The 26,837-nt window shown below is 48.1% G+C and overlaps 2 protein-coding genes across 2 annotated transcripts in view; one reads left to right on the forward strand and one right to left on the reverse strand.

The window, feature by feature from the left end:
* The window catches only part of LOC144169113 (shootin-1-like), a 38,647-nt gene extending 29,382 nt beyond the window's left edge, over window positions 1-9,265 (forward strand). Inside the window, exons 15-16 of the mRNA XM_077698135.1 lie at window positions 6,055-6,220; window positions 8,165-9,265. Coding sequence (XP_077554261.1) covers window positions 6,055-6,220; window positions 8,165-8,229 — 231 coding nt within the window. The 3' untranslated portion in view covers window positions 8,230-9,265. The remainder of the gene's footprint in view (window positions 1-6,054; window positions 6,221-8,164) is intronic.
* Window positions 9,266-10,530: 1,265 nt separating this feature from the next.
* The window catches only part of LOC144169112 (transcription termination factor 2-like), a 53,904-nt gene continuing 37,597 nt past the window's right edge, over window positions 10,531-26,837 (reverse strand). The window contains exons 12-17 of the mRNA XM_077698134.1: window positions 26,485-26,652; window positions 24,105-24,166; window positions 22,525-22,678; window positions 22,097-22,179; window positions 21,447-21,521; window positions 10,531-11,460 (exon numbers count right to left, since the gene is read on the reverse strand). Of these exons, the coding sequence (XP_077554260.1) occupies window positions 11,325-11,460; window positions 21,447-21,521; window positions 22,097-22,179; window positions 22,525-22,678; window positions 24,105-24,166; window positions 26,485-26,652 (678 nt within the window). The 3' untranslated portion in view covers window positions 10,531-11,324. The remainder of the gene's footprint in view (window positions 11,461-21,446; window positions 21,522-22,096; window positions 22,180-22,524; window positions 22,679-24,104; window positions 24,167-26,484; window positions 26,653-26,837) is intronic.

Genomic DNA, 26,837 nt, shown 5'->3' on the forward strand with positions numbered 1-26,837 from the left:
TGGGATGTATACTGGTCAGATTTGTGTAATTTTTGCTGCATTCGAAAGCTCATGAACTGAACAGTGCAATAAAACCACAGAAATAAAGAATTTCTTTCACTAGCACAATTTTTTATGCAGCTTGTTGTACGAAAACATTGGTAATTGATGACCTGCCATTTAATGTTTACAGCAATTACAGAAACAATGCTAAAATTACTGCTGTGGTATAAGTTGCACTCTCGGATCCTTCTAGAGGGAAAACAAATAAAAAACATTCGTGTATTTTATAGGTAGAGAAAGAAAAAAATTGCCCAAAACGGAATGACGTAACAGGTTGCACAACTCCGAACTTAGACTGGATTCATATTTGTGCTCAGGATGTTGTGGTACATTTAATATGTTATTCTCAATCACCGAGGCTAAGAAGTAACAAAAATGTCCTCAAGACCAGTGGGCCCCCATAAAGGGACTGTACTGTATTTGTGATGATTTGACTGAAATGCAATTTGAACTGATACTTCACTGTTTGCACTGTTTTTTTTAAAATGCAACGAATAAGGAGGAATTTTTGATAAGCAGTTTAAATTTGGGGTGTAGTGTACCATACATAAAGTGACGTTGATGTCATGACGTTGACGTACTAGCCATAACCGGTATTGCTAGAAGTTGGTTTGACTGCAATAAGCAGAACTTGCCATTCTGCTACATGGCTACTGGCAAATAACATGGTCTGGTTGTCTACGCCCACCATTTGTCCTTTATCGTGACTGCAACTTTGGGAGGCAACAAGTTTTTTGGAATTTGGGTTGGGAGCACACTACCTTTGTGTGAAGTACATATAGTAATGTTTTTCATGTGACAAATATTACACATTATTGAAACAATGCCTTGTTCTTAGACTATTGTAACTTATTTGAAAAAAATTGGGATTCTGGCGAAAGAATTCCCTCCAACACATTGCCTTCCCAGACCAAGTGTACGAGGCTGAAGGTGGATACAGTCAAAGCTTGATATAACAAAACCTGATGTAATGAAAGTTCCAATTTAACGAAGGTATCCTGACCCCCTCAGATGCCCACAGACCTCAATGCTTTGATGAACTAGAAATAATGAAAATAATACCATGACCTGTCCCGGTTTAAAGGAGCCTTGAAGACAAAATATAAGTTGGGTTTATTAGAAAGACTGCTTAGTCCCGATAACAATGATACCAATATCATCGCAATCTTCGAACAAATAACGGAGATATGAAAGAAAACGTGTGAAGCAGTCGTGACCCCCTAGCCAATTTCCCGCAACTTTTCTATGACGTCACGGAACCTTGATTGTGTGATTGGCGGCCGCCTAACTGACCTGTCGCGCCGACACGCAACTGGACGTCTGTAATGGGGCCTCTAGTTCCATTTGACCGCATAACTTGAATGCTAACGTGCAGTTAATGCACTGAAAATTATGTTTTATTGTTGGCCCGTATGACGTCATCTTTGCTCCTAACACGTCACTGTGGCGCGAAATTTGAAAGTTTCTAAATACTTCTTGCTTATGCAAGAAGTATTTTTTCGTGAAAAAACATCTTTTGTGGCTAACGTGTGGCTACTGAATCCTAGTTCTTTCAAATTACAGGAAGTTGTATTTTCTCTTCATGGCTCCTTTAAAGAACCCTTTCTAAAAAAACACGGGTCAAAAAGTGAATTTTTGGTCCATTTTGTAGAGAACGTCTCAAAATTGATTCATGGTGCGCCACAGATAAAATTGCGAATCACCTTTGTCCCACTTTTATGAAACTGCGCGGCGGCGCAGAACGGAGGTTGTAATTTTGAGCTGAATTCATCAGATGGTATCAGCAGTAAAAAAAAAAAAAAAAGTGTCGTCCACACGTCCCCAATTCGGCTCAATTCGCCATTCCAATTCGGTCTTCGGCGGTCGGATTTTTAAGGGTGTGCTCTGTGTTGTTCATTCGCCATCATTCTGTGGGTAGTTACTGTCAGGTGAAGGATGTCCTTGGATATGCTGCGGATGTAAGCACACGATACGGGAAACGCACTGGATACACTACAAACTTAAAGGGACACTGAAGTGAATTTGTCAAGCTCCCGTTTTTGCTTGCACTGCGTAGACTGGCTCAAATTAGCACACTTTTCATCGTTTATCCGGTTGACAAATTGGTAATTATTTTACAAAGCGCGAAAGAAGAAAAACTACCATGCGCGGTTTGCGGCGGCCGCACCAACTAAGGCTGTGACGTTGGGAGGAGGGGCGCCGAGATTGGACGATGCCCAAGGTTAGCAATCACACAAGTTTCGGTTTCGGTTTCGGTTCTCTAAAACATAACCAATGGCGTTGTTGGATGGGCATTGTCAATATCTCAGTAATCATCGTACCGCGCTTCTGCCATGTTGTCGGCTGTAAAATGCACAAGATAAGCCTCCCAGGATGGCTTGTAGTCGTAGCATTCACTAGCTGAGACCTACGCAGTGCATGAACGCCCTCCACGTACCCGCAGACGCCCAAATGTCATGCGCTTTTCCCCCATATTTGGAGCTTGCCTCCCTCATGCCTGTATCGTAAAAAGCGTGTTCGCACCAGGCCAAGGGTCTGTTCATTCTGGCCTGTGCCCACTGCCTGCAAGCAGTCGGTGCTTATGGCAACAGCACGCCAACGAGAACTCGCTAGCGCGCCAGTGCCAGCCTGCGCGCGTTTTGTGAACTAGTTCGTGTAGCCATGAACGTTGCGGCCCAAAAAAAGGTGAACTCAATATAGAAAACATCGGCGGAAAACAAAAAAGTTAACTTACAAAAAAAAAAAAGCACGTACCCGCGGGGATTCGAACTCGTGACTTGCAAAACATTTGCGGCGACATACCCGGCGCCCCAGACTACTGAGCCACGGAGCCGGACGCGAAGGCCTTGCTAATATAAGGTATATATTGTACAACCGCTTTACACTTTTATTTAGTTTTGGCATTTCAACCAGCTTGGGTGACTATTTGTTGTACTGCGATCGTGCAGTAAGCGTCGCCCGAGTTTCCACAGTAGCTCACGTCTAGCAATTGCATTTCGTAGACGGAAAAGCGTTCGCAGATGCGTAGTCGTGCTGCTGACCGCTGTGCTTGTTCGCCCAGTGCAAGAAAGTGCTTCCCGCGCCCTAGTTTTACGCTGTACGGTAAAAATATCAGTTGATTTTATTTTCTTAGTACCTATATTGACTTCGCTGACTCTTCTCCCGCCTTCAAAGGGCCTTATATTTTCCTACTGGCGTACCAGTCAGCGAAGCGTCGAGCGCTTGTGTGAAGCGACCTTGACTTGGAGCTAGATACAGTGTACAACAAACCAAGTAAAGAAAGGCACATTCTTCCATTCACAAACGTGTCCTGGCTTCGTTTCAACTAAGCGAACGAATTGCGACCAAGCAATTTTTTTTAACCTTTTTGATTGCGACGACCCACCGGCGGCCGGCAGACGAAACGCTGGGCCGACTGACTTTGTCGGCCGGGGAGCCGTGCAGTAGCGCAGCCGTGGCGCAGCCAATTGCCAGCTCATCCCCTCCTGACGTCACACGAAAACGCCACAGAAAATGGGCGAGCGTAAAGAGAGGAGGACAGCATTTTCGAATTAGTTTTTCTACTAAATAAAATCGCGTAAACGCGCCTAGAGTGGTCGAAACATGGCCTGGGGACTCCGGACTACAATTAGCGCTAGTAATCCCGCAATGTTTACATATCACTTCAGTGTCCCTTTAAGAGAAATCCATGCAGCTGTTGCTTACAAACTGCACGCAAGCAAACATCACCGATTTCTTTGGTGGGAATTAATTTTATACAGTTGAACCTCGTTATAAGAGACATGGATGTAAGAGACAAATGGGTATAAGAGACACTATTCACCCACATGGTTGGCTGCCCTATCTTTTCTATTAAATTGACCTCTTTTATGATAGACATCAGATGTAGAAGACAGTTGGTTATAAGGGACAAGTCATCCTTGAACTCTAATCAATAATCTCGCTTGTAACAGACATTTTAACTTCAGATGCAGTGCCACCTAGAGCACTGCACGGGCCCGGGCCCGGGCCGGCCCGAAAGCCCGGGTCTGACCCGGCCTGCGGGCCGGGCCGGGTCGCCCGAAGTCGATTATCGGCGGGCCCGGGCCGGGCTCGGGCTCGACGCCGTGGGCCCGGGCCAGGATCGGGCTTCAATTCGTAGGCACGGCCGTTAATAGGTCCAACGTGAAGTGTAGAAAAGAGCATCAAAATTAATATTCTTGGTTCATTTTTGCGCGCTTCTTGCTGTTATTTGCACGCATTGTTTTAAAAACGTATTTTGCCAGATCTGATGGTCACTATACTGCAATTTTAATGACATTTCTTGTACTACATCAAGATTTTATATTTTGGTGTATAAATACCAAAGATACGATTACAAGGAATGCCCAAGAGGGGAAGGAATTAATGCAGACATCCTGGAGCTGTGCACCTATGGTTATGTATGTACACGTGTGTTTTAGATGTTGCACCAATTAAAATGTGGCTGCCGTGGCTGGGAATCAAATTCGCGTGCCAGAGAAACACCACCGCTTAGCAACCACTGCAGGTGAAGTATTTCAACGCGCGTACATACTCGTTGATTCAAATGCGGGTCAAAAAATTGCAACAATACCAACTTCTGGCCGAGACAACACATGAAGTTGCCAAGAGTCTAGCTAGAAGGTCATCAAAGGTGATGGTGTCTCTCGTGTAAGAATACAAGCTAATATTACGCCGATGTGGCGTGAACTGCAGACGGTGACGTGCACTTTTAAATCCTTATTTTTTGCGTTTCAGTTCATGACGTGCTTCTACAGACTAGATGCTCCGTCTGATCGCTCGGAATATAATAAACAAACTTTCTTCAGTGTCAAAGACCGGGCCTGGTCACACACGCGCGGGCCCTCCCTAGGCCAAAAATAAATTACCGGGCCAAGCCGGGCCTGGGCCTGAGATGGCGGGCCCGGGCCGGGCTTCGTGAAGCGGGCTCGGGCCGGGCTCGGGCCTTAAAAATCAGGCCCGTGCAGGGCTCTAGTGCCACCAGTCACTAACTGCAGTTGCGTCCGTTGTGGAAACACAGGTGGACGACAAATGCCTGCAGTCGCTATTTATTATAACTTCAGCAAACACACAGTGGTTCAGGCAGCTATGAAATGACGATGAGAAGCCCTGCCAGTGGAAATGCAACTTACAGAAGTGGTTGAAGCTTACTGCCATTCATTGGAGCGCGACTGCACATGCGGGCTTTCCCACTCGCGTAGCTCCCAATCAAGAAGCATTGCAGATGTTGAGTCCTGCAAGCATAATGAATAGCCTGAGCACACAGTGGAAAAAGCTGTGCTCTCTAACTATCCATCAGGCTTGTAAACTCAGCATCTACGATTCATCTTCCACAGTGAAAGGAAAGAAAGCTTGTAGAATTGGTTGTAAAAAACAGTGTAAGTACAGTCATGAAGCAACAAAGATTCAGAACTGTTTCATAAATTCTGGGGGCCAAACATAATATAGAATGAATCTTTTGCAACATGCTGTGGTGTTCTTTTTTAGTATATTTTAGTCATACGGTGCCCACATGGAACTAGGGTCTAATCAGTAAGTGAAAACGTGGCACCCTGCTTATAAGAGACATCTCGTATAATAGACAGAAACTGCTCCCCTGTACGTGTCTCTTATAAAGGGGTTCAACTGTAGTCCCCCACGGGCCGATCTTGTTCAGGTAACTATTTTCATGGTCTCTTCATACGCAGAGGCAGCAATTTTATTTTTGGAGCATCTGCACTTTGCAAATACAACGCCGTATACGCTTGCCGGATACCACTACAAAATATAACCGAATGTACCAAATTAAGTGGCCAAAAAAATTCGGAACTCGATTTACTGAAGTTTTCAATTTAACAAAGTAATTCGCGATTCCCCTCAACTTCGTTGCATCAAGTTCTGACTGTACATACCCGTGCGGATGCAGTGAAAACTGGGCCATAACCGTTTCTGCATAATGTTGTCGGAGTTCAACAGCGCCTGTTGCTGTGGTGTTGCGTAATGTAACCGCAGAGTGACATCAAGCAGCGCAAGAACTCCCGGACGGGCATTAGTGGCGGTGGCGTCCATCCGTGCGAGTCCCTGGTCTCTCTGGAGAGCATCTCCTCTGGGAGCAGGGAGGAACAGAGCGAGCTGGAGAGGCTCTTCCACTCCAAGAACCTCCGACACAGGGCAGAGGGTGAGTGCGCTCCGAGATGCTCGTGTACTCAGGTCGGTTGCTCCCGGCAGAGTTCGCTTTCCGCGTGTCACCAGTAATTTATGGAAGGCTAGCCTGATTTCTACTATTCTTATCAGGTCGGTCCCCTACCATAATACTGTTGAGCCTTTTCCCAAGCTCGGAGCAAAAGTTCCCGCGCTATGCTTCAGGGATGCAGTGTGGTGGCTTCATCTGCGCAATTGTCTCACGAAAGAGTGTACGCTTCCCATTTATATTTACCGTATTTTCGCGCGTGTAACCCGCACCAAAAATGTGAAAATTTCAGGGGTGAACTACAGGTGCGGATTAATGCGAGGTAGTTCCTTTGGTGCTGCTTCACCGCAATACGCGTTGGGCCGTGATAAGCCACTGCTATCCCATTGACAGTGCTTATTTTGCACACAGAGCTCAGCATTATGCCAACCTGAAAAAAACGTATGCGGCAAGTCATCTAGTTACACATAGGCAAGTTCTTTTGCGTAAACAAACGTGCAATGTTGCTTAAGCAGTAGCAGCTTTGGTCCATCCTTTTATGTATAAAGTATGCGGGCAATACGCGGGGATACATTTTTTTATTCGTTGACGAAAGTGGGGGTGGGGGTTGTATTCAGGGGCGGGTTATACGCGTGAAAATATGGTATGCACCATTTAAGCTCGCCATTGATTTGACTCCAGCGGTAGTGCATACAATGCATGAATCGTGTTGTTAGCATCTGCAGTGTGATTGTTCCGTGCATACATGCTAGCGCAGGAATTTTAACATAGGACTGGCTGAGCCCTTTCGTTATTTCGTGCCAAAAGTTTTTAATACGAAAGCCTTAAGTGCCCTATTTTTGAAAAAGAGAAAAGAAAAGAAAACGGCATTGTTGTTGTCCAGTACTTAAAATGGCAACTGCTGCAGAGTGTACACAGAACATTAAAGCAGTTCCACTGAACGGGAAACCTGTCAAGTGCGGAGCACAGTTGTTTACCAAAGGGGCTGTGGCGCCCTCTCACTTGTCTAGTTTCAGTATCAGCCTGGCTTTCATACCAAAAGTAGTGAAGAGAGTGTCCGGCAGCCTGTGAAAATGCCTGTAAAGAGGCATTAGATTGAGTTTTCATTCTTTCGGGGAAATTATTGCGTTAATTCAAGATTTTTGCTTATTTCATATTATTGTGTACTTATTTGCGACCCAGTAACGGCAGCCTCCGTGGTAACGGTGGAGCGCGAAGATCACCCCCAACACTTTGCGTATGAGTAGTGTGCGAGCCAATGGGATTGACATCGGCTCAATGCAAGGAACCCAGGTTTGATCCTGACCAGTGGAAATGGTGATCTTTTCGAAGCCCGGTCGGATGCATGATGCCACGTGACAGCGGTGGCTAGATACTGTGACAACGGACGAGCTACTACGACAAGCCGAGCCCCGTAAAGTACTCTGCACTAAGAAAACACATTTCGGTTTATACGGGAAATGTGCGCTACCTCAGAACATTGGCAGCAGCAGAACAAGAGCCGAGCGTAGCGCATGCCATGTCAGAGGTGGCCGCAATGGTGCATGAGTAAAGGGTGCACAGCAGCCAGGGTGTGCACCCTTTGTGGCGTTCTGACAAAACACATTCATAATCGCTCCTTCTCTAGGCACCTGTTTCTGGGAATACTTCGTTCAATTGGGAACGGCGTAGAATCAATTTGGTTAGTTCAAGTTCATAAAATTATTAAGCTGTACACGCATCTGCGGCGGAATCCGAACTTGTTTTTTAGACCAGGAAATTCGTACGGTCGGGTTCCGTGAGATCGAGTTTCAACTGTAGCGTGTTTCGCTGTCAACTCTTGCCACTGCTGCCAAACTGGCCAGAGCTTGGCACGATAATTCTAAATTTTGTCAGCTTGTGCATTGGCATGACGGGTCTTTTTCTGCTTGTCCCTTCTTTCTTCTCCCGCAGCTGACTCTGACAGCTTGCGTTCAGTCAACAGCCTCAACGTTGACACTTCGGACAACAACAGTTGATCGCTGCCGCATCTGCTCCGAGGCAGTTCTTTGGCCCCTCCCCCACCAAGGACTGCGCACATGTCGAATGTGCTCTTCACAGCAGTATTCTGTGTGTGCAATGACATTGCCTTTCAGGCCTTTATGCGAGGGAACAGTGCTTTTACCTTTTTGGACCGACCAAGAGTGTTTTTGTATCTGCATACTCTGCCTACAGGCCATAACTATTTATACTTTTATAACTGCTGAAAACCGCCCTAAACTTTCAGCTGTGGACTGCTGTTTTTGCGCACCCCTTAACCTAATTTTGAGGTTAAAGAAGTCCGAGTACACCCAAGCTCTGCTTATGGCTTGTGAATGTGAAAGCATTAATGTCCTATTGAATGCCGCTGGGTATTGCTTTCAGTTTTGCGCCTACTGTGAGTAATATGTTTTAGCTTTGTGTTCGAGTTGCTGCAGGGACAGCGACCTCTCACTACGGCTGAGGTTGTGGCCACCAATGGTGTGGGTGCTTCAAGGGGTCATGTTGACAGAATACAACCTTGTTCAATTTGAAGGCACTGGCTTCTGGAACTCACTCAGCTCCATTCGAGCCACAAAAGACGCTTTTTAAATGAAAGAAAGCAAAAAGAAAGGGGAAAAATATTGAACTAAGCTTGTATTTTGACTCCAAGGGCACTTTTCAGACTTTGCTGCTACAAGCACTGGGTGGAGACTTTTAAAAAACTCAACGGGCCGTTTAATGCCTTCACACAAAGCCAAAGAATTTGTCAGGAGGTCACGCAAATTATGTCTTGCGAGTCATTGTCGCGACACTCAATGGTTATATCACGTGCATCCACATCCTCATCATACACTCTTTTTTTTTTTAAGTCTTTTTGTACTGGCGCAGGTTCAGTTGGTTACCCCTGTGGTTGCTTGCAATGTCTTGCATTTGAGCCTTGGCTGGAGTGCTGGCAGTTGTATTGTTCAAGGACTGCATCGTTACGCTATCGGCTGCAGCATTAGAAGTGCGCGGAAATCTCGTTGCCACCTTGCTTGTACGAGAGTTTATAAACACGTATTTTTAAGCAATGAAACGATGCATTTATAGTAGTTTCATACAAATGCCAAGTCCGCCAGGCATGTCAAGAAAGGGCACCAAATAACAGGGTGGCAGGCTTCATTCAATGTAAACAGTATGCTACTCGCAGCACTATCGAGAGAGGCATTAAACAGTGAGGAAAAAAAAAGAATGCTAACTATGTTTGGGTAACTGCCAACTGATGCATGAGCATTGGTTGGTGGGGCGGTGACCTCATATATAAGGGAGTGAGGAATAGGACGCTCTTTGCTTTTCAGTTGCTGCAAAGTTGCTGTTTGGCGTACTCTTTATAGCTTATGTGCAGTATTAGCCGCAAAATAGTTCAGGACCTCAATATATGCCAGGCACTGTCCCTTGGAAAGCCTGCAGGGCCATTTTAAAAGTAACCGCTCGGAATGAATTCAAGGCATCCCCCCCCCCCCCCCCCCCCCCTCTATGCAATACATGCAGAGTGCCAGTGTTGAGGATGCGACCCTTGTCGTTGACACTTTTGTGCCTCGCTTGACTCAGTGCTGTTAATAAGCGCACTCGGGAATAAGCCAGAGTACTGGGAGAGTGGCGAAAGTCGGAATGAACCTCATGATGTCAGCGCATGAAGCCAGTTGGTTGTGCAACTTGTGGTGGTGCTTGTGTTGTTCTCTCTGTTGGTGTGCCAATTTTTTTCTCCTTGCTTGCATTGCGAGCTTCCATGACAAGTCTGTGCCTTCTTGCCGTAAACTCACCCACTCTGGGAATGGCTGTCCGGGACATCGGCAACCTTTTAAACTGTCCCCACTGCCCGTGTTTTGTTGTTAATGTTCACAAGATATCCTCTCGGAGGGGAACAAACTGTGTGTTGGGCTGTTAGGGTTGCTACCACGCGCACGTGTGAAAATGGAACAAATAAAAAGAGTTGTGGAAAACTTGAGTGCCTTTGCCAAAAATAGATACCCGCTGTACCTCCATGAACCAGCTGCTTCTGCAGTCGTCTTTGATGGGGGAAGTTTGCGGTAATGTAAGTGCTTGCTCCATTACCTCCATTACCCCCCATTGGAAAAAATTTATTGCTTCAGTATAGCTGCATGCTCTCAGAATGTATGTGACGGCTACATTAAGGCTATTTTCTGCTTTGAACAGTCTTTGGTGAGAAACAGCGCTCTTGAGCACATAAGCTACTGAAAGCTGTGTCAAAGCTTCTGGATATCAAAGCGAACAATGCGATACTAGAGTCAGCTTTGAATCAAATAGCACTACACAAATTCAAATAAATTTTCAATTTATTTTGAAGTGCAAAGGGAAAAAAAAACCACATTAATCAACAAGCCCGAAATTGGTGAACAAAAACGTGACTAAAGAGTATGTACATAGCCCAGTATGCTGAATGCTAATAGTGAACCTCCTAAATACAGAATAAATTTTTGTTTAACTGAACGAACCAGCCTTTGGAACTCGCTGAGCTCCATTTTGGCCACGAAGGAATTTCTTTAAACAAAAAAAAAAAAAGTGAGGAATATTAAAATATTACTGCCTAAATTTGGTATTGTTAATGGGACAAAATGGGCTTTTTGATCTTGTATTTTGTCACCATGGCCCCTTTAATCAAGCAGGAGGGCAAGTCCTACTGCGGCAGGCATTCTTCCAGCGTGCCTTCTAGATTGCCGGCAAGCGTGTCCCAGTGTCTGTGGTGATTTGGCCCAGCATTCCAGTGAGCGCGAGTAGCAAGGAGGTCTCGATGAAGCACTGGAACCCACCCTGTATCCACCAAGGGTGGCTGATGAAATGCTGACACCTGGTAACGTAGGAACAGCTAGGCATTAATTCACTCGGGCCAACGTCTCGGCACCTTCCAAACAGAGCCTGTCCTCGAGACACGAACGCTGCAGTTCATGTCCATTCCTAAGCATCGCTTGGCACAATGTCCTATATCACAAATGCAGGTTCAATGGCGGCACAGGTTCGAAGGGGAGTACTCCATCATCTCTCTCTCTCTCTCTCTCTCTCTCTCTCTCTCTCTCTCTCTCTCTCTCTCTCTCTCGCTGCACGCAACCGCCCATCAGGGGCTGGTGGCGAAGAGGAAGTGGTAGTCCTCGGGGGTGAGCCTCTTCCTGCCCACCACGGACTCGGCCAGCTGCTGCTTGTGCTTCTGCAGCTCCAGGATGCGCTCCTCGATGGTGCCCGCACAGATGAGTCTGCAGCACGAGGTTGAAAAGAAAGAACAGGAAGGGACCTCTAGTCACACACACGTTTGCACGGTGAATTCAGCTGCAAGCAAGTCTGTTTAACACGCAGTCAAAGTGACCTGTGCAAACCATCCCAACAATCTGGGCACCTTTCACCTTTCAGCCCGCTTATAACGAACGTATCGGGAAACGAAAATCAGTTTGTTCCTGTTTTTCGCCATATCTGTACGAAAAATCTGTGTATTCAAATGGGAATGGAAACGAAGATTGGTTCTTTATTACTGGGAATTGGTTGGAACCGGGTTGGAACTGTACTACACGCCTCAAAAACAATTCGATTCACATCGCACTCTTTGTTGCACAAAAAGTCCACAAGCCCAACACTTCAGACAAATAGGTAAGTCTGACAAGGCCCAAACATCTCGCGCAAATGCGCTACACTGCTCCGCCTCCCATTCCTCTAAAAGGCACCATGTGTTGCGGCACGAGCACTTTAAATGTGATGACAAGGGATGTCCTACTCGAGAGCAGCAACAGCCTGCAATCTCATCAACGTTATCAGGAGTGAATCGAATTGGTGCCGCTTATGGGCTGACAACACACAGGACGGGCATAGCTTTTATTAGTATTCTATTCCCACTTGTATCCTATCTTTGCAGGGTAGAGGACCCAAACGGCCTTACTTCCAGCATCAAATTTGTACCCACGGCACCTCTCTGTCTCGTTAAAAACAAAAGTAATGAATAGGTCTAGGCTGAACATAGGTCACATTGTGCCTCTTGTCGTGTCCGCCAACAAATGAATGCCACTGCCACCATGCAGGTTCAAACATGAGGACAGCACAGCTATTTACAAGGAAACACTGGAAGCACAAAAAAACAACAAACATTTCCTACACTGCATACTTTTCACCAGTTGTAAGGCAGCTACATGTGAAACATTTGCCTGATCTTGAGGTGGCTGCCTGCAACCCTACATTTTCGCTCCTGTTGCTATCATTTGGCATTAGTTTTTTTTAAGCTCTATGGCCGCACGCTGGCTGCAGTGACTCTGGCAGAACTGATTCCTGAATGTGAACTGTTTTTACTGCATTTGAAATCCTGTGGTCCAACAAGTGTAGCGGTATACTGCAGAAACGTGTTAATATTGATTGGTACAAGCAAAAATTAACATCTAGTACTTGGTCGAAATATACGTTAGATCGCAAGGTCGCAGCAATAAATGAAAGCCTTTCAAAAGTGTTTTCTCTTCCGGCAAGACAGCTAGCTGGCCCGCTACGACACTTTGCATGAAGGTACCAATCTACTCGTTGATTTTGTTTTGTCACCAAGGGCTCGTAAAATGCTGCCCACGTCCCCATTAATGAGCACTTGAACAGCCTCGTGGATTCCAATGAAGGACACGTGTGCCTACAGCTGGAGCGTTTCACATCTTTTCAGATCACTTCGATGCGAGCCATTCAATTCACAGCAAAACTAACGTCACAGTGGCACAAACAGGGGTGCATATGCAGCTGGATGCTGCTCATTATGCAGCTCTTCCCCATTTTAACTTAGCAGCCAACTACTTCTTACGCTCAGCTTATTATTTCATCCAACCTGTAATTGGTTCGCACGAAGACCTTTCTCCACACAACAGGTTGGCATCTGGGGAACGTCGCTGACAGGGGGACAAGCTCTCGGAGCATTTTCACTTGACAGCAACTGTCGGGATGTCTGGCCTTTGATGCCCCCAGTACTAAACGGTGACTATCCTGACAGCGAGTTTGTTATAGAAGTGGCAACCACCAAGTGAACCCACAACTTGACAGCAATGTTTCGAGCTAGCACAAATCGTTTCTGTCAAAGGTAACATCTCTGAATGAGTGAGAAGAAAGAAAGATAAAGAATGCAAAAATTTGTCCCCCGAACACTGTTCCGGCAATGTGGTGTTCCTTCAGCTGTTCCCGCCTGCTTTTTTTCTTTAATGAACATATTTAAGTTGCCATGTCCTTCGCTTTCCCCCATTCAGGTAACCTTATTATTGCTGTTGTGATGTTTTCTTCCGTAAGTACCATGACCACTTGTAAGTTGCCATATCTGCCACCACCCTCCCCCCAAACTCTATGTAATCTTCCTTTTAATTAAACGCCATAGACAGGGCCTTCAATTACAGGAGCCATGAAGACAAAATACAAGTTGGGTTTATTAGAAAGACTGCTTAGTCCCGTTAACAATGATACCAATATCATCGTAATCTTCGAACAAATAACGGAGATATTGTCACAAAGACAAGGACGACGCAGTTGTCTTGAAAGAGAAACAAGTTTATTGGAGCGAACTTGTGCTCCCCTAACAACTCAAAAGAATACAGAGGCGGCGAAGCAGCGGTCAACAAAGTGACTTGCGTCGGCGAGCGTTGCAGAATCGAATGCCGCGGCGTCTGCTGTGCAGGCTTTTATCTTTCGGCGCGAGAGTTTCTGGAACCGTCGATTCACATCCAGAACATTGTAGATCACAGAAGATTATTCTGGGCTAGCGGCGTTAGGGCGAAACACTCTGCTTATCTGAATGAGATAGCCCGTGCGGCATAAAAATAAAGAATGGAACACGCGCTTCGCATGGGACACAGATAACAGAGCCGGGCGCGTCCTGGCATTAAAAACAAAAATAAACAAAACCCGTACATGGTTCGCGGCATTACCCCCCCCCTAAGAGTGCATCGACCCGATGCTAAAATAAAACGACAGTCCGAACAAACAGCCACAACAAAAAGAGTTTGTCATCTTGTGAAGTACGGTTTGAGGTGAACCACGTGGATGACTTCGGGTCACGTGCGTCGTCGTGATGTGCCGGAATCACCACTGGGGATCACTTCGTAGGTTAATTGGCCAACACGTCGTAAAATCTGGTAGGGTCCGAAATACCGTCGCAGAAGCTTCTCACTGAGTCCGCGTCGTCGAATGGGAGTCCAAACCCACACATGATCCCCTGATTGGTACTCGGCGTCTCGGCGTCGGCGGTTGTAGCGGCCGGCATCCACCAGCTGCTGGTCCGTTATGCGAACTCGAGCAAGCTGGCGGGCCTCCTCCGCACGTTGAAGGTATCCTTGGACGTCGGCGTTGAGGTCTTCGTGTTCTACATGCGGAAGCATGGCGTCGAGCATCGTAGTCGGCCGTCTTCCGTAGACAAGCTTGAACGGTGTCATCTGCGTAGTTTCCTGCGTCGCTGTATTGTATGCAAACGTGACATACGGGAGGACTTCGTCCCAAGTCTTATGTTCAACGTCGACGTACATGGACAGCATATTCGCAATCGTCTTGTTCAGACATTCCGTTAGTCCGTTCGTTTGGGGGTGGTACGCCGTCGTTCTTCGGTGATCCGTGTTGCTGTAGCGTAAGATTCCTTGCATCAGCTCCGCGGTAAAGGCCGTTCCGCGGTCCGTGATTAGGACTTCAGGGGCTCCATGTCGCAGCACAACCTGGTTTATAAAGAACTTGGCGACTTCTTGTGCTGTCCCCCTCGGAAGAGCGGCGGTCTCTGCATAGCACGTCATGTAGTCTGTCGCTACGACAATCCACTTGTTCTCTGATCATGATGTAGGGAACAGGCCTAGAAGGTCCATTCCAATCTGTTGAAAGGGCCTCGACGGGACGGCGATCGGTTGCAGAAGTCCGGCGGGTCTTGTCGGCGGCGTTTTTCGTCGCTGGCAGTCACGGCAACTCCGAACGTAGTGGGTGACGTCAGATGTAAGGCGGGGCCAGAAGTACTTCGCCTTAATTTTTGCAATAGTGCGAGCTGTGCCGAGATGTCCGGAAGACGGGTCGTCGTGGGACGCTTCCAAAATTTCGTCACGAAGGTCTGCGGGGATGACAAGTAGGTAATTCGTTCTCGTTCCAGGGCTGAAATTCTTCTTCACAAGGACGGAGTTTTTGAGGCTGAATGCTGGTAAGTTCTGCTTCAACGCTCTAGGCACAGCGACGTTTCGTCCTTCGAGGTAGTCGATCATTACGCGCAAGTTCGGGCCGGCACGCTGCTGGGCGGCTAGGTCGCTCTCCGTAACAACCCCGAAGAACGCGCTGTCTTCATCGGAGTCTTGTGGTGGTGGGTCGACAGGGGCGCGGGACAAGCAGTCGGCGTCGGAGTGTTTCCTGCCGGATATGTAGACGATTGTAACGTCGAACTCTTGCAGGCGCAAACTCCACCACCCAAGACGGCCAGAGGGGTCCTTCAAATTGGCGAGCCAACACAGCGCATGGTGATCTGTCACAACCTTGAATGGTCTACCATACACGTATGGGCAAAATTTTGAAATGGCCCATATGATTGCCAGGCACTCTTTTTCGGAGGCAGAGTAGTTTTTCTCCTCCTTCGACAGACCACGGCTTGCATAGGTGATTACCTTTTCGCACCCGCTTTGCTTTTGGATGAGGACAGCCCCCAAACCTATATCGCTGGCGTCTGTGTGCATTTCTGTTTCAGTGTTTTCGTCGAAATGAGCGAGCACGGGCGGGTTTTGCAGGCGTTGTTTCAGCTCACAGAATGCTTTTTCTTGTGCGTTTTCCCAGGCGAAAGGGGTGCTATCTTTTGTCAGGCGCGTGAGTGGCTCTGCGATGTGTGCGAAGCTTGCGACGAAGCGCCGGTAGTATGCGCACAGGCCGAGAAATATTCGCACGCTCTTTTTGTCTTTCAGTCTTGGGAAGTTCGCTATGGCTGATGTTTTCGCCGGGTCAGGCAGGACTCCCGCGGCGTTGACGACGTGTACCAAAAACTTGAATTCCTCGTAAGCGAAGCGGCACTTTTCGGGCTTCAGCGTTAACCCCGACGTACGGATGGCCTCGAGTACAGATTCCAACCTTGCAAGGTGTTCGTCGAAAGTCAGGGCGAATACCACAACGTCGTCGAGGTATACGAGGCAGGTGTGCCACTTCAGGCCAGCTAGCACAGTGTCCATGACCCTTTGAAACGTTGCTGGCGCCGTGCACAGCCCAAACGGCATCACCTTGAACTCGTATAGGCCGTCCGGGGTTATAAATGCGGTCTTCTCTCGGTCTCTTTCATCCACCTCAATTTGCCAGTAGCCGGTCTTCAGATCCATCGATGAGAAGTACTTCGCATGGCAGAGGTGGTCGAGGGCGTTGTCGATTCGTGGCAGGGGGTATACGTCCTTTTTGTTGACTTTGTTCAGTCGCCGGTAGTCAACGCAAAACCTTAATGTGCCGTCTTTTTAAGTGCGAATGCACTTTATAAGCGACCCCAAACCATCCACCGCCGGCGGCGGCGGCAACGGCGGCGGCGGCGGCGGCGTCGGCGTCCGCAGTGCTCCTCTATATTTAAAAAAGAAACAGCATCCGGCGCCAGGTTTCGATCCGAGGACTTTGCGGCCGCAGCGCGACGCTCTACCGACCAAGCCACGGACGCGACGGTGATATCAGTGTTAGTGACGCGCCTTATATCTTTAACGCATTCAAACTACGTCGTCAGCGGCATGCGTTGGCGACTCAGCGGCGTTATAGCGGCTTGATAACTGCGTGGTGTACACGTGATACTACAAACCCAATGGAAGAGATGGAAGAGAAGGCGGCGAGGCGGTGGGCTGCGGGGGCCGAGCGCAAGCGCCGCAAGCGGGCCGACAACCGTGCATTCGCACTTTCACATTCTCCCCCTCGGGGAAATGCGGGGGAATTTCGCACTTGATCTCACCCCCACTGCTCTCTGCGCATGCGCCGCGTTGCTATGGCAATGGAGGCGCGTCGCCTGCGTCGTCTGCTTTTTTTTCTTCACCAGTACAACCGGCGCAGCCCAGGGGCTTTTTGATGGCTGTATAATGTCGTCGCGGAGCATGTCGTCGACTTGAGTCCGGATGGCTTCCCGCTCGTGGGAAGAGACGCGGTACGGTGACTGTCGGGTAGGTCGGGCTCCATCTTCGGTTATTATTCGGTGCTTCGCTAGAGGTGTCTGACGTAGTTTTGAGTTCAACGAAAAACACTCCTTGTAGCGACGCAGCAAAGCCAATAATTTGTTTCGTTCTGCTTGCGGTAACGTCGGATTCACGTCGAAGGGATTCGGAAACTTGAAGGTATCTTCGGGTGCGCGTTCAAATTGGGCAACCGCGATCACGTCACTTGCTTGTTGCGTTTCTTCGAGGAACGCAATTGAAGCGCCCTTGTTTAAATGCTGGTACTCCACAGTGAAATTGGTGACCAAAATGTGGGATTTGCGCTGCTTACACCGCGCAATGCCTCTTGCGACAGACACACCACGGTCGAGAAGCAACCTTTGGTCACTCTCCACGATAGCGTCAACGTCAGGAGCAGCACCTTCACAGTAGACGGTGATCATCAAACTTGCGCGGGGTTGCAGGGTGACATGATCATCGGCGATCCTTACAGCTGCACGGTGCTCTGGGTTCGGTTCCAGCGTCATGGAGTGATCGGAGGAAGAAGTTATAGACTTGGTCTGCAGATCAATTATTGCGCCGTTGTCCGTCAAAAAGTCCATTCCGAGAATTACGTCGCAGGAGCAGTTAGGCAAGATGACAAACGCGGCAGGGTACGTCGTGCTGTCAGTGGTGACGCGGGATGTGCACGTTCCACTTGGCGTCACGAGGTGTTCTCCCGCTGTGCATATGTGCGGACCGTCCCATCTGGTCATAACTTTCTTCAGCTTAGATGCAAATGGTCCGCTCATTACTGAGTAGTCGGCTCCCGTGTCTACGAGGGCAACTACGTCAAAGCCGTCGATGGACACCTTGACGTCGGATGCCGCCTTCCTCGAGTTCCGGGTTCGTTGGGGCGTCGCATCTCGGCTTGTGTGTGTTGATGGTCAGGCACTGTGCGTCTTCGTTGTCGTCGTCTTCTTAGCGGACGTCTCGGTAAGGTCGGGTACGCGTCGCGCCGTGTAGCTGTCGTCGTGTTCGGGAGTCTTGTCAGGGTTAGGTCGGGTCGTCGGGATGTTGGCACGTCGTGAATCACCGTCTTCCGTGAGTCGTTGCGTCGTTGGAGGGTTTTCATTTTTCTGCGGTCGTGCAACTTTACCCCCAGAAGTTGCTGCTTTTAGTTTCCCCCGCGTGGGCTGGGGGACCTCCCATGTGCGAAATCAGCACTGCTACGGCGGTTGAGCGACTGGTATGGGTAGGGCGACGGCGATCGGTTGAAGCGGGCTGGGCCTCGGTTAGTGTTGGACAGGTATTTGTCGATCTTAGTAGGGCGCTGGCCAGGTCGGGGGCGTGGGGCGTCAACGGAGAAACCACGCAGTACGAGTCTCCTGTACGGGCAGCGACGGTAGGTGTGATCGGCCTCTCCGCAGTGGTAGCACAGCGGACGATTATCGGCAATTCGCCATACGTCCGTCTTCCTCGGCGCCTGGTTTTGGCGTGCAGGGGGTCGGGCGGGAGACAGTGGACGGCGGTACGGCGGGACTTCTTGAGGATGGGTTGGAGCAGGGCGGGGTCGTCGAACAGCCGCGGAGCTTGAGGCTCACGTGGTACTTCGGGAGGTGTAGAAGTCCCCAAAGCGAGTTGAATTTCTTCCCGAATCACGTTGCTCATAGAGGTGACTTGGGGTTGTGGCGTTGTTTCGAAGAGTTTCCGCAGTTCTTCCCTGATGATAGCGCGGATTGTATCACGTAGTGTGTCAGAGCTAAGAGCTCCGGCATTGATCGTGTCCGCAACTAGCACATTGATGGGACGGTCGTACTGCCTCGTGCGCATTTCCAACGTCTTCTCCATGGCGGCCGCCTCGGACACGAATTCGGCCACCGATTTGGGGGGGTTGCGGACAAGGCAAGCAAAAAGTTCTTGCTTTACTCCTCGCATCAGAAACATCAGTTTATTTTCTTCCGTCATATCCGGGTCCGCGCAACGAAATAGTCGCTTCATTTCCTCAACGAAGATTACGACTCCTTTGTTCGGGTGTTGTGTTCGAGTTTCCAGTAAAAGTGCAGCTCGTTCTTTTCTCACCACGGTCGTGAAGGTCTTAAGAAACTCGCTTTTGAATTGCGTCAAGTCGGTCAAGGCCGACGAACCAAGTTCGAGCTGCATCCTCCAAGTAAAAGAAAACATGCCGGAAGGTTTCTTCATCGTCCCACCTGTTGAAGGTCCGGACGCGCTCCAGCTTCTCCAACCATTCCTCGGAGTCTTCAGCGGGGGCTCCCCCGGACGATGGCGGTTCCCGGGGCTGCTGCAGGACGATTGGCGACGTTGTTTCTTGCACCATGGTGTTGGTTGCAGCGTTTCTTCTCTTGGGCCCTTCTGGCATGAGATCGAACTCGGGTAGCAATCCTTGCAGTCGGCGGCTTTTTCTGGTTGGACTGGCTTGGCGGCTTCCAGATATCGTAGGGAGCATAAAGGGTGAGTACCCAGCACCTCTACCAGATGTCACGAAGACAAGGACGACGCAGTTGTCTTGAAGGAGAAACAAGTTTATTGGAGCGAACTTGTGCTCCCCTAACAACTCAAAAGAATACAGAGGCGGCGAAACAGCGGTCAACAAAGTGACTTGCGTCGGCGAGCGTCGCAGAATCGAATGGCACGGCGTCTGCTGTGCAGGCTTTTATCTTTCGGCGTGAGAGTTTCTGAAACCGTCGATTCACATCCAGAACATTGTAGATCACAGAAGATTATTCTGGGCTAGCGGCGTTAGGGCGAAGCACTGCTTATCTGAATGAGATAGCCCGTGCGGCACAAAAATAAAGAATGGAACACGCGCTTCGCATGGGACACAGATAACAGAGCCGGGTGCATCCGGGCATTAAAAACAAACAATAAACAAACCCATTCATGGTTCGCGGCAATATGAAAGAAAACGTGTGAAGCAGTCGCGACCCCCTAGCCAATTTCCCGCAATTTTTCTATGACGTCACGGAATCTTGTTTGTGCGATTGGCAGCCGCCTAACTGAGCTGTCGCGACGACACATGACTGGACGTCTGTAATGGGGCTTCTAGTTCCATTTGACCGCATCACTTGAATGCTAACGTGCAGTTAACGCACTGAAAATTATGTTTTATTGTTGGCCCGTATGACGTCATTCTTGATAACACGTCACTGGGGCGCAAAATTTGAAAGTTTTTAAATACTTCTTGCTTTTTTTTTTCGTTAAAAAACATCTTTTGTGGCTGTAATGGAGCTGAGTGAGGTACTGAATCCTAGTTCTTTCAAATTAAACGAAGTTGTATTTTCTCTTCATGGCTCCTTTAAAGGGAACATAAATGATGATGATGATGGAAGGAGGCCGTTCATTGAACAAGCGTGCTTGTGGGAGGCAGTGAAAGCCTTAGCATAATAGCTAATTCAGCAACATGGAAGTTGTTCCCATTGAAACTAAGCAACAAAAAACAAGAAAAAAAAAAAAACAAAAAAACAAAAGGAATAGGTTATTTGCTCTGCTTGTAATGTTAAATGCATTCTGAGTTAATGAAACTACTAAGTAAACAATAACGATACTAAATAAAGGGGGAAGGGGGGTACGTGTACTTAAATATGCAGCGAAATCAATTAAAAGATGCCCTTTGTAATAACCTTGTAAGATTCTACAAGTTCAAGTGAATAAAAGCAGAAATTTTGCTTATACCCTTGTCACACTTTCAACTGCAATTAATAAATCTATCCGGATGCATTGCGCTCCATCTAGATTGTGTGCTAAGGAAAAGCTATCCAAACATAATGCTCTGCCTAGAGCAGGATAACTCCCTAGGCAAGAAATCAGCGTGGCACTCCCGAATCAACAGGCTACTAGGTACGACAAAGGGAGAAGAACACAAAAGCAAAAACGACAATCTGTGTTTAGTCTATGTTCGGTTCAGAAATAATTGTGCCACAATACTGCCATGCAGTCAGTGCGTCAGTAATGAAGTAGAAGCACGAATACCACTTGACAGTGTAATCTTATGCGGAAAAATTGCGGCAGCGTCTCACAGGCTGCATGCACAAGAAGACGGGCTACTGACTTCGATGCACCAAGACTGTTGGGGCTTTTGTCGAGGCGGAAGTCTTATTTAGCTGACAAAGCTGACCCACCTGTTGATGACGACCGGCTTTGTCTGACCCACACGATGGATGCGATCAAAGGCCTGCGCTTCCAGCGCTGGGTTCCTGAGTGACACACACGACGGCAGCAACATCAGCATTGCACCCCTTGCGCTGCCCTAAGACAAATGCAGTGCTCGTGGAATACAGTAGGTTATTATATAGGGGGAAGCTGTAAGGCACCGGCCAAGCTGCGATTCAAATTTGACAAAACAGCACTGCTATTAACACACAATGAATTTGAGTTCCTTCTTTGCTTAGGTATGTAACCATAAATACAACAATGCCGCTGTTTTCATTTGGTGATGACCCTTGCAGAAATAAAGCAGGCAGTCACATAGTAGGAGTGTGGGGGTCACATAGCAACGGCTGCAACCCCTGTTGTGCCATAATGGAAAGCATGTTGCGGAATTCACATAGTTGCATCAGCTGTTTCGCTTTCCCCTTCCTTATTAAGACTTAATATTATGCACTCTAACAATGAATCAGGTTACTCATTTTGTAATTATAATTTAATTTAAATTCAGACCTCTAGGTATCTCCCCATCCTGAATGGTACACCTTAATGCCCCGACCACAGAGTCGCGCACTCCAAGCACAGAGACAAAGTGGCCCATTGTGCCGGTAGGTATATCCCTCACCAGTGGACGTCCAGCACGAACATGTGGTTTCCCCCGACCAGGTTGAGGCCCACACCGCCGGCCTCCAAGGAGAGCAGCATCACCTGCGCATGGCCATTGGAGGACACACACACAAGGGGGGAGTCATTGGTTTATCCCGCAGAAGCCAACTGCTCGTCACAGGGACCATCGCAGAGTGCTTCAGGTGCCCTGCTGTGCCAATCTGGAATATATCACACCACAAACATAAAGTAAAAAACGAACGCAGCTCATAATGTGGATACGTCTAAAAAGAGCTCACGTGCTCTCTTGGAGCCATCAGAAGGTCATCCCTGTTGACAGTCTGGCATGATTAGTTCCAAAACTAAATCCTGCACGTGCCATGCCCTTCCCATCCCAAAGAAGGCACCCCGCAAGGCTCTCCCCTCCTCCCCTCCCTGTTCCCTCACCGTGGGTCCCCCCTTGGGTTGGTTGAAGCTCTCCACGTGGGCGGCCCTCTGCTGGCCGGGCACACTGCCCTGGATGGTGACGCAGGGGATGCCCCTCCGTTCCAGCTGGCGCTGCACCAGCAACAGCAGGGACGTCCACCTCGACACCACCACACTGCAAACAGGGAGGGAGGAGAGGTCGCATATACATGCTCTCTCTCTCTCTCTCAACATTCTCCAATGGGGGGGCAGCTTGCCAGTTAGCAGTGCCAAGAACAGCCCCGTGCTCCGTTCTCTGATCTGAACAATGAGCGAACAGAAGGTTCTCATGGGGACGGGAGCGGATGTACGTGAATAAATACAGCAGCTTATTAAGCAAGTTACTCACTAACCTGTTGCACCAGACCTTGCATGACAGTGGAATGTACCCAGCTTGGACCGTATATCCAGCTGGGTGCAATCATGTTGTATAATCCAGTTGTACGGTCTTGATCATGTACGATCGTGTTGTACGATCCTGATCATTATTTACCATCCAAGCTGCCATATAATTTGGCATTCAACTGAATAATGGGCCATACCCAACGGGTAACAAGTGGGATGAACATTAATCTGGCTCAACAGATGGAATCACTTGACACACATTGGCAGGCACAAAGTCCTCGTAGGTTTGCAGCAAGTCAAGTAAGCAGCACGAGAAAGGTGTGCACATTTAGCCTCGCAAATGATGAACACCCGATAGAGTGGCTACGCTAGCATTTGATGTTACAGCAGTGAAGTGAGGAGGGCCAAATTTGTTGTTCACAACAAAGCAACAGCCAACGCTTCCAAGGGACACCACAGGCCGAGTGAATTCTCATTTTAGCTGCTAGATCACACCCCTCAAGGCTGTTTTTCGTTTTTGTTCAAACTTTGTTCAAACTTGTGTTCAAATCAAACTTTATATTTTTCTGTTTCCCTTCCCTTTTCTCAAGACACACACACAAAAAAAAACAGGTCGCACATTTGTGAACAGGAACCACTACCTACAAAGTCATTCAATCAAGGGAAGTGCTGCCAATTCCCTACCATGGCACAAAGCAATGAGACAGGATATATAGCCAATTGCAAGCAAGTAAATAGCTCGCAACCACGTGCACAAGCGTTCCGACTGTACTCATATGGCAAAGCAAAACATTTCATAAAAATCAAAAACTGACGCAAATCTTACCAACAGTTGTAGCAAAAGAACCTGCCTAATAATGTTCAAGAGCTCACGTTCAGGCCTTCTAAAAAATGTGCGCTCAACACAAATTCTAGCATGCATTTAGTATTTTACGCATACATGTACCTGCCTTGCTCTTCACTTCCTAAACAAGTGCTTAGACAAGCTTACCAATTCCATTCTATCATCGATCATTTGTGCTGTCCCAAATCAAACGGTGAGAAAGTGCGAGCACTTTTGGCTTTTTCTGTGTTAACATGAAACTTGCGTCTGCTTCTACAAGGGGTGCCCTTGTATTCATGGCTTTCAGGAAAGACCGGTCTCTTTAGGAAGACCTAAACAGTCAGAGGCAGCAGAAGTGCCCCTAAGGGAAAGAAGGCCTACACGGCGGCCTCACCTCTTGTCCCGGTTGTTGGACTCTTGCTGGACCCTGAGCAGCATGTCCATCAGCGCCTTGATCTGGGATAGACAGGACAGGCACGGGGGCACATGTTGGAGCCAACAGAAAGATCACCTTCGCACTAATAGAGGGAAAGTGAACAATTTGCTTGCCATGCAGCAAACATGTGCACAACACGAAATGTTTTCGGCAAAATACATAAACTACGTTAATGCACGGAACTTCCAACATTCGTAATGTGCCAACAGATGTTGAACAACCCTCGAACCATTTAATTAAACCATACTCGGGTACCAGTTACAAATGGCGATACCTTGACTGATTGATTGTGGTGTTTTAACGCGCCGATGCTACACAGGCGATGAGGCCCACCATAGTGGAGGGCTCCCGGTTATTTTTGACCACCTGGGGATGTTTAACGTGCGCCGAAATCTCGAACACACGGGCGTTTTCACTTTTCGCCTCCATCAGAAATGCGGCCGCCATGGCCGGGAATCGAACCCGCATCCTTGGGGCTCAGCAGCACAACACCTTAGCCACTGAGCCGCGTTGGTGGGTAATGGTGATACGTCATGTATTGTATCAGTCTGCCAAAGCGACAGAACCCAGATGCCAACACATGCACTCGTCTTGAAAGGAAAGTGCGCTTAATGCGTAACATTGTCTGCTTTTTATCACATCTTTCGCTTGATGAAAACGACTCATGTCACATTCAAAATACCCACAATAATTTAGCGCTGTAGAGGGGAAGAGCCAACTGCAGTAAGCGGTGCAGGGGCAGCTTCCATCGTCGTTCTTAAAGGTGCCATGCAGAAAAGTACAAGTTTGTTTTATTCATAAGATTTTGTTTTATAGTGCCCCCAGCGCTTATCTAGCAGCAAACAATGCTTTAGTCGCTAAGAATTATTCAATTTACGTCAAAATTTTTATTCTCCCGCAAAATCGTGTGTTTCTTGAGGTTGTTTGCGACGGTGTTACAAAAACAGGTTTTCAAGCAAACCCGAATGTGGCACTAGGCTTTCAGAGGACTACAAAGCCTTGTTTATCATCAATCCTCCCAGATGGCGCCACCATACTGTAACTGGCCTTTGCACGTCTTTGTTTTGTTTCTGACCGTATATGCACACGGCTTTTTTATAGTTACGGTAGAAAGTACTTGTTTTGTGAAACATGGGGCCTACTCGACAAACAGGGTCGTGTAAGACTATCGCTTACGCCAATCGGCCAGTGTCGTGTCAGACAACCTGAAAGCACCATACTGCTGTGCAGCTATAACAAGCCTAGCATGCGCAGTGCCAACCACAGCGCGCTCTGGTTACCTCTATCTTTACGTGTACTTTCGTAACTTCAATGTTTACTCCACCATTCTTACTTCTTTAAAATGAATATATGCATTACATTTAAGCGCAAATAGTTCATTCGGCCAGCTTATAAGCCTTGCCTAACTTGCGTTAGCTTTTTCCAACCTCTGCCAATCGCAGAGCTCGCTGGTATGACATCATCGGTTCTATTGCAGAAAATGGCTAACTTAATAAAATGGATTGTTGGGCGAGTTGGTTCATGGCTTCAAGAAAATTAAAAAGAGCGCAAAGGACGAGGACAAAGAAACACAGTAGACGGGACGCGCGCTCACTACCAACTAGTTTATTTCGAAAACCCTTCCCACATATAAATGTCAATACATCAGGGGCGCGCCTGTGCACAGAAGATCTAAAAAAGGCAAGCCACATGCGCGCTACCGATTACGGCACAAAAGGCGGAACTCACTCTCCCGCAAATACACCGATGTCTGGCTGACACAATCTTTGCCCCTTTTTTTAATATGGTATGCCTCCAAAAGTTCACGTGCCACCGTATCCCTGCTGCGGCCCAGTATCTTCAACTGATTAAACAGAGGCACGCATTTACAATCTGCGCAGTGCGCCGGAAGATTCGCAGTGCGCCGGAAGAAGGTGTATTTGCGGGAGAGTGAGTTCCGCCTTTTGTGCCGTAATCGGTAGCGCGCATGTGGCTTGCCTTTTTTAGATCTTCTGTGCGCAGGCGCGCCCCTGATGTATTGACATTTATATGTGGGAAGGGTTTTCGAAATAAACTAGTTGGTAGTGAGCGCGCGTCCCGTCTACTGTGTTTCTTTGTCCTTGTCCTTTGCGCTCTTTTTAATTTTCTTGAAATGCAGGAAATGAGCTGGTGGGTCGCATGGCCATTCCCATTTTTCCTAATTATGTTGCTTATTTGAGCGACGTTCACATTAAAAGTGGTGTCAGTATGGTTCTAACAAGGCAATCTTTTGTATGAACCAAACTTGTGTTTTGTCTGCGTGGCCCATTTAAGTTGTACTTGAGTAAAGAAGTATACCACGTTTCCTAGCACAACCAACCTTGCAGCTGACATGCGCGGAGTCAAACTCCTGGGCCCCTGCGTACTCCTCGAGGCGCAGGGCATCCAGGCGGTCTTCCCCCGAGGCGGACACGTCGGCCAGCTGCAAGCCCGACAGGCTGGCCGACAGGAGCTCGTCCGTGTCCACTGCCGCATCCTCCAGCACTTTCTGCACACGACGGAAAGGGGGAGAAGGGTTGGAGAAAAGGGCGGTGAGGGACTGTAGACAGAACAGCGCTGCCGACAGTCCACAAACTGGGCCATTCAAAAGCTATCGATGACTTCGGAAGGCTGGAAATGAATTGAAGTACACTGTGTGCGGTCAGCAATGAGGTTTCTGTGCTGTTCTGAGTA

Source organism: Haemaphysalis longicornis, unplaced genomic scaffold, assembly GCF_048455015.1.
Source record: "Haemaphysalis longicornis isolate Haplotype H1 unplaced genomic scaffold, Haemaphysalis longicornis Haplotype H1 scaffold_2, whole genome shotgun sequence".
Lineage (NCBI taxonomy): Eukaryota > Metazoa > Arthropoda > Arachnida > Ixodida > Ixodidae > Haemaphysalis > Haemaphysalis longicornis.